The 11767-nt window shown below is 55.6% G+C and overlaps 4 protein-coding genes across 4 annotated transcripts in view; 1 reads left to right on the top strand and 3 right to left on the bottom strand.

Moving 5' to 3' along the window:
- The window catches only part of ETH_00009660 (uncharacterized protein), a gene marked incomplete at both ends in the record, with an annotated part of 4661 nt that extends 2883 nt beyond the window's left edge, over window positions 1-1778 (bottom strand). The window contains 2 exons of the mRNA XM_013373633.1: window positions 20-1312; window positions 1494-1778. Of these exons, the coding sequence (XP_013229087.1) occupies window positions 20-1312; window positions 1494-1778 (1578 nt within the window). The remainder of the gene's footprint in view (window positions 1-19; window positions 1313-1493) is intronic.
- Window positions 1779-2264: 486 nt separating this feature from the next.
- On the top strand, window positions 2265-3893 carry ETH_00009655 (uncharacterized protein; the record flags this gene model as incomplete). The annotated part of the gene is made up of 1 exon (XM_013373632.1): window positions 2265-3893. The coding sequence occupies one exon, from the start codon at window positions 2265-2267 to the stop codon at window positions 3891-3893; it is 1629 nt and encodes a 542-aa protein (XP_013229086.1).
- Window positions 3894-4792: 899 nt separating this feature from the next.
- Window positions 4793-7681, bottom strand: ETH_00009650 (ARF1-directed GTPase-activating protein, putative; the record flags this gene model as incomplete). Its single annotated transcript, XM_013373631.1, has 8 exons — window positions 4793-4845; window positions 5267-5324; window positions 5688-5929; window positions 6047-6095; window positions 6329-6799; window positions 6919-7039; window positions 7298-7370; window positions 7606-7681. 8 exons carry the CDS (start codon window positions 7679-7681, stop codon window positions 4793-4795), a joined length of 1143 nt encoding a protein of 380 aa, XP_013229085.1.
- A 1194-nt stretch (window positions 7682-8875) lies between these two features.
- ETH_00009645 (copper-transporting ATPase 1, putative) lies at window positions 8876-11567 on the bottom strand (the record flags this gene model as incomplete). Its single annotated transcript, XM_013373630.1, has 4 exons — window positions 8876-9386; window positions 9658-10292; window positions 10493-10566; window positions 10688-11567. 4 exons carry the CDS (start codon window positions 11565-11567, stop codon window positions 8876-8878), a joined length of 2100 nt encoding a protein of 699 aa, XP_013229084.1.
- Between the last annotated feature and the right edge of the window lie 200 nt (window positions 11568-11767).

The raw sequence follows: 11767 nt of genomic DNA, 5'->3' as shown, positions 1-11767 counted from the left end.
CTGCTGCTGCTGCTGCCACCGGCGCAGGCGGCGGCAGCAGGTGCAGCACGCAGGAAGCAAGCTGCGCCACATCCAGCTGCTGCTGCTGCTGCTGCTGGGTCTCGCTTTCCACTTTGGGGTCTTCTTCTGCCGCTGCTGCTGCTGCCAGCAAGTCCGGGGCCCCAGCAGCAGCAGCAGCAGCAGGAGCAGCAGCATCAGCAAGCTTGTCGCGCAGCCGCTGCAGTGCAGCAACGGCGCTGCTGCAGAAGACATCAAAGAGAGCCTCAAGCCTCCGGTCTGCTGCATCTTGGTGCTGCTGCTGCTGCCAGAGGCAGCGCAGTTTGCTGCTGCTGGGCTCCCGCAGGTCCCCTGCTGTTGGCGGCCACGGCTGCAGCAGCAGCGCCTCGTCGTCGCTCTCCGCTTCCCCTTGCTGCTCCTCCTCCTTGCTGCTGCTGCTGTTGCTGCTGCTCTCGCTGCTGCTGCTCACGCTGCTGCTGCGCACGGTTTCTCGAGGCTCACGCGGCGCCTTCGATGCGCCAGCAGCCGAGCTGCTGCTGCTGCTGCTGCTGCTGCTGCTTGTCGCCGTCCTTCGCCTCTTTTTTGTGCTCAGAAAGGGATGCCTTCTCCTCTTCTTTTTGGCTGCGGCGCTGCTGCTGCTACTGCTGCTGCTGCTGCTGTTACTGCTGCTGTTGCTGCTGCTGCTATCGCTCTTTGGAGTCACTTCATTCTTGGCTTTGCTTTTGGCCACGTCTTCCTGTTTTGCTGCTTCTGAGATCGACGATGCAGCCTCGTTGTTTAAGCTGCTGCTGCCCTTCCCACTCCGGCTGCTACTGCTGCTGCTGCTGCTGCTGCTGCTGTTGTTGTTGCCTTTGCTGCTGCTGCTTCTGCTGCTGCTGCTGCTGCTGCTGGGCTTTGCTGACGACCGCTGAGAGCCCTCTTTCGGGGTGGGCTTCTTCTGCGCCATTTTTGAAGCAATTGGTGCTGCTGTTGCTGCTGCTGCTGCTACTTTTGCTGCTGCCGTCGCTGCTGCTGCCACCGTTGCTGCTCCTGGCGCCGCGCCAGCCGTTGCTGCCGCTGCAGCTACTGTGGCAGCTGCTGCTGCTGTTCCTGTTAAATCCAAGCGTAGGCGAACAAACAAAGACAAATGCCACGGCTTCTTCACGCCTCTGCCGCTGCTGCTGCTGCTGTTGCTGCTCTTGCTGCTGCTGCCGCTGCTGCCTATGAAATCACTCCACGCCCAGGTGCCTACCCCGCTTGTGTGGCTATGAGAAACTGCAATTCCTAATCTTGCTGCTGCTGCAGCAGTGGATACTGTTGCTGCTGCATGCAGCAGCTGCACAGGGGAGCGGTGCCTCTGCGGCAGCAGCTGCTGCTGCTGCTGCTGCCGTTGTTGCTGCTGTCGCTGCTACCTCTCAGGCGGCAGCAACAGTTCCTGCCTCCCGATGCTGCTGGATCCTGTTTTTCCCTCAGCAGCTGCGGCAGCAGCCCCTGCTGCTGCTGCCTCGCCCGCGCACCTCTCGGGCCTGCTGCTGCTGCAGCTGCTGTTGCTGCTGCAGCAGACAGACACCTAGTTGAGTAGGAAGATCTGACAGAAAGCGCAACAGACGCAAAAGGCGAACAACAACAGCTGCTGCTGCTGGTGCCCGTCCATGGGGGGTCGTGGGGCTGGGGCTGCTGGTGCTGGTGCTGTTGCTGGTGCTGCGGCTGCGGCTGTCACCTGCTGCAGCAGCAGCAGCTGCTGCTGCGGCTGCTAGTATCCTCAGCAGCATTCCCCCTAATGGCAATAACAGATATACCATTTAAGGTTATTCGAACGTAACGGACTGGGGCTTGGTCTTGCTGACAGCCGCTGCTGTTGCAGCTATTGTGACCAGCTGCTGCTGTTGCAGCTGCGGCTGCGGATCTGTCGCCAGCTCCGGCTGGAAACACAAGGCACATATTCTACGTTTTAGCTTCACTTATAGCAGCAGGTTGAACAGCAGAAGCGGCTGTTGTTGTGAGTTCCAGGCGCAGACCATTTCAGTGTTCGTTGTTCTTTGCAACAGTTGCAGCAGCAGCGGCAGCTGTTGTGGGCTTTGCTGCAGCAGAAGTCCTCCGCGGAACCTGCTCAGAATCCACCGTATGTTATTCTGGTGTGTCTAAGTAGCTGTTTTGCGGGTGCCCGCAGCAGCAGCATCCGCAGCAGCGGCAGCAGCAGCTGCTGCTGCCGCTTCTGCCCAGACCGCAGCCGACAGTTGCTGCTGCTGGAGCTTCAGCTGCTGCCATAAGCACGGCTTCTGCCGCTCATGACGTATCAGCACCCCAACTACTGGCGCTGCAGAAGCAACAGGTGCGGAATAGCAGCAAAATCTGGAGCAACCACAGAAGCCTTGCAGCTGAAGCGCCAGCAGCAGCAGCAGCGAGAAATGGATGTGAGCAGCAGCACGAGCTGCAGCAGAAGCATCAGTAGTGACGATGGCTCATCTAGTGTCTCATCTGAGGGAGAGGAGAGCGGGAGGAGGCCGGCAGCAGCAGCAGCGCCGGTGAGGCTTCAGCAACAGCAAGCGGAGCCACTGCAGCAGCTTCAGTGGCAGCAGCTGCAGCAGCAGCAGCTGCGGCAGCAGCAGCAGAAAGCGCAGCAACAGCAACAACAGCAGCAGAAGCAGGGATTCTGGGCAGGCCTAGTCAGCGGCGGCACGATTTCTTTCGGCAGCGCAGCTGCTGCTCCTCCTACAGCTGTGAAAGCAACAGCAGCGCCCGAAGCAGCAGCAGCAGCAGCAGCACATAGGAAGAGAGCATCAGCTGCTGCTGGATTAGCAGCAAGAAGAACTACAAAGGCTGCAGGAGCAGCAACACCTCCTGAGTCAGTAGAGAGGCTCTCCGTGCTGCTGCAGCGTTCGCAGCTGCTGCAGCAGAAACGGCAAGAGCTGCTGCTGCTGCGGCAGCAGCGTATTGCGCTAGAGAAGCAGCTGGAGAGACACCTGAGAGCAGCTGCTGCGGCGTCGGAAGCAGCAGCGGCAAGCCCAGCAGCAGAAGCGACGGCAACAAGCCCAACAGCAGCAGCGGCAGCAGCAGCAACAGAAGCAGCAGCAGCAGCAGCTAGCGGGTCGCGTGGAGCGGAAGCAACGAGCGCAGGGACTGAACACATTGAAGCGTCGACGGAGGGGGCCCGCAGCAGCAGTAGCAGCAGCCGCAGTAGCAGCGGAAGCCCCGTCAAGTGCAGCAGCAGCAGCAAAGGGAGGAGCAGCAAAGCGAGCTGCAGCAGGAGCAGCGCTGCGGGGCGGCCGAAGAGCGTGGTGCTGCTGTGTCTTTCGTCGCTGTGCAGCAGCTGGCGGCGGCAGCTGCAGCAGCAGATTCGGTGTTTGGAGTTGCTGCTGATGCGGTACCGGAGCAGCAAGCAGCGCATGGCAGCAGCAGCAGCGGAGCTGCAGCAGCAGCAGCAGGGCGTGTTCTGCCTGCGCATCGGCAGGCTGCACGAAGTGGCGCAGCTGCTGCCAATTGAGAACACAGAAAGCGGAAGAACTATTTTGTCTTTATCTCTTCCTTGCATTCCTTTGATAATAGAAACTTTGAAAGACAAAAAGACAAAAAGTGAATTCCCCCTCACGCTTTCTGCCGCTGCAGGCTTTGCTGCTATGCTGCTGCTGCTCATTTCCCGCTTCACAGCTACGCCGTTGGTGCACCGCGTGGTGGCGCGTGGGGCGCGTTCGAGTGTATGTACACCTCAGGGGGAGCTGCCGCTGTACATACGCGAGGGCGCGCCCCAGGCGGCGCAGCAGCAGCTGCAGCAGGGGCTGCTGCTGCTGCTGCATGCAGTCGACGGCCTCGCAGCAGCAAGAGGACATGCAGCAAAGCCTGCGTCCGAAGAAGACATCTTGCAGCGGCTAGAGGCCCTCCTTCACAACGAAATGTGGGGCTTCCAGGCGACACTCTAGCCATAGCTAGCTAGCTAGCTAGCTAGCTAGCCATCGCCAAGCCCGCCAGCCAGCCAGCTATCTAGCTAGCTAGCTAGCTAGCTGGGGCGCTGCGCCAATAACTAGCTGCTGCAAGCGCGGCTCAGTGGGGGGCTGGCTGCCTTGGGTTATTTTGTTCATTTTTTTGTTGAAGTGGCTGGACAGAAGCAGCAAAGAAGTAGAGAAAAAGCTGAGATGCAATTTGTCGCAAAGAAATATAATTTAGAATTGCTTTAGATCTGAGCAGCAGAATTTGTTGCAGAAATATAATTTTGATTCGCATTTATATCCGAGCAGCAGCAACTAACGAGCCAGGCCACAGCCCCCAGCCAAACTCCCCAGCCACGGCTGCACACGACACTCCACGAAACAGGCTTTGGCTGGTGGCTAGCTGGCACCATTCCTGTGGCTAGCTGGCGCCATTCTGGTGGCTAGCTGGCACCATTCTTGTGGCTAGCTGGCACCAGCATGGTGGCTAGCTGGCGCCAACCTAGTGGTTAGCTGGCACCTTAATTGTGGCTAGCTGGCACAATTCTGGTGGCTAGCTGGCGCCATTGTGGTGGCCAGCTGGCACCACTTTGGTGGCTAGCTGGCACCATTCTGGTGCCTACCTAGCGCCAATCCGGCAGCTAGCTGCCGCCACTTTGGCGGCTAGCTGGGGCCGATCTGGTGGCTTGCTGGGGCCACTTTGGTGGCTAACTGGCATCGACCTGGTGGCTAGCTGGCGCCGATCTGGTGGCTAGCTGGCACCGATCTGGTGGATAGCTGGCACCGATCTGGCGCCTAGCTGGGCCTGAGTCTTGTTGCGTTGAAGGAAACCCCACAAGGAGTCCCCTTAGAATCGGAAGCAAACATTAGTCAGCAGAAACAGAAGTGAGGCTTTAGAGGAACTTCTCCGGGCTGTCAGCTGCCGTCTCCACGCCGTCTGCTGCGCCTGCACACACAGCAGCAGCAGCAGCAGCAGCAGTGGCAGCTGCTGAGCAAAAAAACACCGCATTTCTTGCTGATCTAGCCCCCTCTTCTGATGCGTCCTACACTTTTGCCGCTGCCTATTTGTACTGAAGGCATGGAATACATATATGTATAAATGTATACATACACACACATATATAATATATATATATATGCATATACAGCACATATATATAATCTATATACATTTACACACACACACACACACACAAACACACATATATATATATATTACCTCAATATATATATCTACACATATACATTGTGGGATACATGTAGTTCACGTATATATGTAATGCCTATTATGGAAAATAAGAACGTATTATTCTGTATAGACTTGTGGCCCACAGCAAATGGGCTCGAAAAGAGAGTCTTGTCCTCACCGCATTCTGGGGGAGGCACTTCTGCTGGCTGCAGCCAACCAGTGGCAACGTTGGTCAGCTGCAGTCACAAGCAGCAGCAGCAGCAGCAGCATCAGCAGAAGTATTCGCGGCAACCGCGCCTATGCGGTTCGTGGCCTGGATGGGTGCTGCTGCTGCTGCTGCGTCACTGCACCACAGGTACGGAAGCACCAGCAGCAGCCACAAACGCCACAGCAGCAGCAACAGCAACAGCAGCAGCAGATGCGATAACGGCAACAGCAGCAACAGCGGCGTCTGCAGCGACAGCAACAGTAGAGAGAACAGCCATAGCAGCGGCAGCGACAAAAGCAACATCAGCAGCAGCGACAGCAGCAACAGCAGCAATAGTAACAACAGCAGCAGCAGGTGCTGCAGCAGCAGCTGCTGCACGGGGAAAGCTCACGTAGCTGAGGCTTTCCCTGGCCTTATCAAGCACGTTGTTTCCTTCAGCTGAGTTGCTGCCGCTGCGGACAACTTGGCTAACATTTGAGAGGGAGCGGCGCGTCAGATCCCGCATGGACTGCAGCACCCCGCTGCTGCTGCGCTGCGGCTCCGGCTCCTGCTGCTGCTGCTGCTGCTCCTCTTGCTCGTGCTCCTTTGAGGGGGGCGAAGCAGAGCTGCTCGTCTCTTCCTCGTCGCCACCCGCTGCGCAGCAACCGCCAAGAATATGCCAAGCAGCTACGATTTCAGCAGGAAGTGCAGCAGCAAAAACAGCAGTTGCAGCAGCAGCAGCAGCAGCAACAGCAGCACGGTGCGACCCACTGAAGGTGCTGGAGAGCTTCTTCCCCTGCTGGGCAATCCATTCGCTTCCCTGTAAAATATGAAATGTAACAATGAACATCCCCTACAATGCAGCCCCCGCTACACTAGGAGCGGTAGCAGCAGCAGCAGCAGCAGAAACAACAGGGGCAGCAGCGGCTGCTGCTGCTGCTGCAGCCTGTCCACCTAATCTGCCCATGAGAAGTTGCTGAGCAGCAACTTTGTGGCGTCTGCTAACACATGCTGCTGCTGTTGCTGCTGCTTCGAGTGCTGCGGTGTACGTACGCTCTGGAGCCCTCCCTTCGCCTTTTCTATAATGCCAGATTCTCCTGCAGCCTCGATTGTTTTTGCTGTATATTCTTTCGCTCCGGAAACAAAAGAAGAAACATTTTGGAAAGCTGTGCCCAGTGCTGCGCCTCCCGTGCTGCTGACAGTTGCTGCTGCTGCTGCCGCCGCTGCAGAAGCAGCTGCTGCCTGCTGCTGCAGCGAAGCAATGAAACCCTCTTCCTCCTTCTCAGAGTCCTGCTGCTCCTGCTGCTGCTGCGGATTGCCAATGCCTGAGCCCAAAGAGCGGATCGAATTCGAAGAAGAATAAGGCGGAGAAGCAGCAGCAGCAGCATCTGGCTGTGCAGCTTCTTCCCGCTGCAGCGGCGGCGGCGCAGCAACAGAGGGCTCTGCAGAAGAGCGCAGTAGCGCCCTGTAGTAAGCAGCAGCTTTTGTGGCATATCTCTCCTTGAATGGCAGGTCCCAAACGCCCTAAAGAGCAGCGCAAATGCCCGAGAAGCAGCAGCAGCAAAGGTCGTTAAGGTGCTGCAGCAGCGCCTCGGATAACAGCAAAATACAACGCGCTGCAGCAAATCCGAAACAAGACTCACATACTCCACGAAGAAATTCTTGCACTTGGAATTGCCTCCGCACTCCATCAGCTTCAGCTGCTGCGGCTGCCACGCGTCCATTGTGCTGCTGCGCACGAAGCTCAGGTGCACACCGAGGCCCCTGCAGCAGAGCGCAGCAGCAGCAGCAGCGGCAGCAGCAGCATGTGAAGGCAGATCAGCAGGAGGCGCGGCGGCAGTAGCAGCAAGTCGCCCACAGAACTTGTAAATGCGTCGCTTCGCTCAAGCGTGAAGATAGCGGCGACGGCAAAAGACCTAAATGCAGATTTATTTTCATTTCACTAGTGATTTTATAATCATCAAGTAATTATTTTCAAAATGATTTCAACGAGACTAAAGCAATGAGGAGAGCCTCTCTTGCCTGTGCAAGCCCGAGCAGTTGAGGCAGACGAAGGCGCCATAAGAAAGTGCACACCACTGGGGCTCCGGGGCATCTGCAGCAAGTGCAGCAGCAAGCAGCAGCAACGCACCACTGCAGCAGCAAGCAGAAGCAGCAGTGTCGCTTGCGAGTCGCTGCTGGCTCAGCAGCTCCAGGACAAGCACGAAGGAGCTGCTGCAATAGCCTAAGCCTCGGAGTATGCAGCAAAAGTGGCTTGGAATGTGCAGCAAAAGGGATCGCGAGACGCTCTGAAGTCCAAAGATGCTACAAAGAAACTCCTAATGACCCACCGCACTCGAGGCAACGCTTATTGCTGGGATCTGCTTCCTTCAGGCGCTGAAAGGCAGCAGCTGTATCGGGATCCATGATGAACTGGAACGGAGGGAGGAGGGAGACACAGCAACGGGGAGAATAAGTGACTGTGTCTACTTAGACCAAATGTATAAGTCTATTTGCCTCAAAAATAACGTGTACTACTCTGGAAATGCGGGAGTCGCTGCCCTTGCTAACTGGCGAAACAGCGAAGAACTTGAATTCACCAGGAGCCTCATGCCAACGGCCGTTCGCCCCGCCCCGTCCGCGGAAGGCGCATCAAAAACAATGGAAACAGCAAGAAAATGGAAGAAAAGAAGAAAAAGAACGGAAAGTGGAAAAAAGGACAGAGTAAACGCATGCAGTCGTCCCAGCAGGCAGCGCCAGGGAGTAACGGACCGTCTCCAGTTCTCTGCCCTCTTTAAAGCCCCACCACATTCATTTGGAACCCAGAATATATTATCATTCACACGAGCTGCACAATTATTCGCCTAGGCGGCAACCCCAAGAAGAATAGCCGGACTTCTGCACACGCAGCAGGAACCAGCAGAAGCTGCTGGCCGCTCTAGCAGCAACTTTACGGCGTGTGGGTTGCAGGCAGATTGTTAGCGAAGAAATTAATTTGTTAGAAGTTAAATCAAATGCTGTAGAGAACAGAGGCTTCTCGCAAAGGCGTAAACCTGCGGTTCCCTGGCGTCTCGTCTTAAGGCTTCGCACGTACGCACACATTACTAAGAAGTCAGCAAATGCAGGCTAATTGAGTCACAGTATTTCAACTGCGGACGCTGGTACTAGAGACGCGTTTGTTTTGCATCCAAAGCCACCCGGCCTCACGTAAAGAGGCTGTTAAAAGTTCTGCTGGAAGCTGCTGAACTGCGTACTGCGAGCGGGAAATTGGGGGGGGAAAGTTTGTGGCCTTTAGCGCCAATGGACTATTTCTACAGAATTGCATTTGCCTCTTGGCTTTGGTACTCTCAGGTCCTGCATGTGCGCACAGGGATTACTGTTGCGAATACAATGTTTTCAAGTGCGAAAGCGCCGTGAATAATTTAAAAAACTGTATTGGGAAAAAGCTGCTGCAGTGGCAGTAAGATGCATGAGGGGTGGCCGCACATACAAATTGGTGCTCTTCTCGCATGTTAATGTACAATATCTGTGTACTGAACAAAGCAGAGTGCAGATGCGTGAATAGCAATTAGGCAACACGCACACTTTTCGCCTCTAAAGAAATGGGCAATCTCTGGTTGCTCAGCAGCTCATCGAGTCTTGCCCTTCAAACTGCAAAAGATCATCAAAGAAAGGTGAATCGCTGTCGCTGACGGGCAATTCCAGCGGCCCGATGGCGCCTGCAGCTAGCCCTACTTGGCAGCCAAAGCCAGCAGGAACCACTGGTGCATTTATGGAAGCGAAAATTATGTCATCGTCTAAGACGCGATGGGATGAAGGGTAGTCATCGCGCAGCTGCAGAGAAATGTCGCTCTTCGGCGACTCCTCGGAGGCAAAGTCTTCTAGTTCTCTTTTTTCCACGCTCTGCCTTTCTGTTTGGATTGTTGGAGACAGCCGCGAGAGCTCGAGCTCCATGCTTTCTGTGGTTGTTGCTTTGAAACGAGTCAATCGCTGCGCATTTAGCAGAACCAATAAGCAGCTGCCAGCCATTGCTGCTGCTGCCGCTGCAGGATGAACAGACACCGTGGGATAAGCCACCCCAGCAGCAAGAGGCACAGCAACCAAATTGAAGGCACAGGCCCAAAGGAAATTCCTGCAGAGAAAGCGAAGCACAGAACACTCCAGCCAGCTTGATCTCTACTGCCAAAACGCAATTTGGACGCGTTTCGTTTCAGTCTGGTTTGCCTGCGAGACAGCTTTTCAGCAACCAAGCGACAGAGCGCGAAACCCAGTGTGAGCAAGAACTATGGCTAGTTGAAGGGTTCTAGGAGCATTGAATGCCCAGAGCCCGTTTTGTTTTTCCCGTTAGGAATTTCATAGAAGAAACAAAATGTCGCGAAAGCGCGGTGGCGCGTCTTCCTTACCAGCGAATAATACTCTGAGTCTGTCGCGCTATTCTGAAGAGGTCCACAAGCTCTGTCCAGCTTTGGCCGCCCACAGCTACCGCAGCAGCAGCCAGCGGCAACGCATTGCCAACACCAAAAGCCACACCAAGGGCTGCCTCAGCCAGAGCTGGCGAGTCGTTCAAGCCGTCTCCTACCATGCAGCAGATAGGCGGCTTTTTGTGTTGACGAGTGATCAAAGAAAGGTACGATGAGCTGCTATTGGGCCTAATGCCACTGCTGGCTGTGCTGCTGCTGCTGTAGGCAGTGCTTTCTGTTGTTGCTCCCGAAGTATCCTCAGATACGAGAGAGCGCAGAAAACTCACTTTACCCTCCGGAGTCTGCTGCGCCATGACGCAAGACTCGGGAATTTCGAGGGCAGCGGCAACGCGAGCTGCTGTCCTGGGGTTATCGCCAGTGCACATAAACACTTTGAAGCCCATGCACTGGCGCAAGTAGTCCACTGCAACTTTCGTTTCCCGCTCAACTTCGTCCTGAAGAGCGACGGAGCCCAGCCACACCCACTCCAGCTGCGCATCCCGCGAGGCAGCAGAAGAAACAGAAGCGTGTAAGTTGACCACGGGGCCGTTGTGACTCTCGTGCCAAGATGTCCACTCCTGTGGTAAAAGTGTCACAGAGCAGCATAGCAGCACAACCAAATAGCCCTCTGCGATTTCGTACTTGTAGTTAGGCTCTGGGAGGAAGTTAACATATGCACATGCCTGTGGAAAGCGGTGCTTTCTTAATGGTCTAAACGCTGCGCAATAGAGCAATAGTGGGTGTCCAGCTCCAAAGGGAAGGCATTGATGAGACGCACCTCAAGCTGAAAGACGTCCGAACTGCTTATTCCCTTTGTCTGACACTGCTGGGACCGCCGACCGTCAGACTCGCCTACGCCGGAGAAGAGCACAACGTCAACACAAATGAAGTCCCGGGAAGCTCGTGTGACCAGTAAAGCTCCCTATAATGACTCCTAAGGAAACTTTGAGTGCTCTGAAAATCATGTCCTCACTGTCTTCCGGGGAAGCTGCGGCCACCCGCAAACGCAGGTAGAGTCCTTCAGTAATCGGCATGGAGCCTTCGATGCCCCTCTGTAGCATGAGCACATTTTCGCAAGGCCGCGGAGGCGGGAACTGCCTATTTAGTTCTTCCGGTTCCTCGACAATGTTTTTAACTGTGCGAATTCCTTCTGCTTCTCCACTGTTGTACCGCCGCCGCCACCTATCGTAGGCGCCCACCAAGGCCAACCCCACCGCATGGCTACTCCCTTGCTCCAGACAGCTCAAGGCCCACAAAACGCAGCCCGCTTCAAGCTCACCTGCTGTTGAATCCAGAATCTGGTAATTGGCATGCGTGCCTGGGCTGCTTTCCATGCCAGCCAACTCCTGCTGCTGTTTTCTTAAGAGATCCGCGCAGCAGTTCCCGCTGCCGTCACCAGAGCATGCTGTGCTGGAGCTTCTGCCGGTGCACTCTTCTGAGCGTTTTGAGGGTAATGCCCACAAGTGGCTGAATCTGAAAAATGCAAGGCCCCCCTCGCAAGACATTGCAGCTGCGCTGCTGGTACACTCCTGTCTCCCTGTTTGACTTCCGCTTTCGCTGTAGTTAGGCAGGGTCTGGCAAGCGGGTAACAGCTTGAGTTCTGAATCCCCTGCTGCATATATTGAAGAGGTCGGCGCTTCCTCGGCAGTAATATCTGAGGTCATGGATCCATGGAGGGTGTCCGATGGGGACATGTTTTCTGTGCACCTCGTGTTATTGCTGATGCTGCTGCCGCAGCACGAGGGGCGCTTCGGTAATTCAGTAGAGACCGCACCGCACCCAGTATAGTCGGAAGCCTCACTTTCAAGCTTATTGCGGTGCAACGGTGTGGGGGAAATTCCCATTTGTTTCATAGCAGGAAGCAGAAACTCCCGTAGCCGCTGGGAGTGAAAAACGCACGCAGCAACCTGCAATACAGACACAGAACTACAAGTGGCGTCGCCTCACTAAAATATTCCACAACAAGGTATAGAATGCCGCCTTTCCAAACGCTGTATTGCCCTGCATGCTGCCAGGAGAGTTTGACATGTAAAATATTGGCTGTAGAGCCAGG

This window comes from Eimeria tenella, genomic scaffold (assembly GCF_000499545.2).
Source record: "Eimeria tenella Houghton genomic scaffold, Eth_scaff16, whole genome shotgun sequence".
Lineage (NCBI taxonomy): Eukaryota > Apicomplexa > Conoidasida > Eucoccidiorida > Eimeriidae > Eimeria > Eimeria tenella.
Note: the sequence above shows the minus strand (reverse complement) of the source record. Positions and strands in the feature narration are given on the sequence as shown.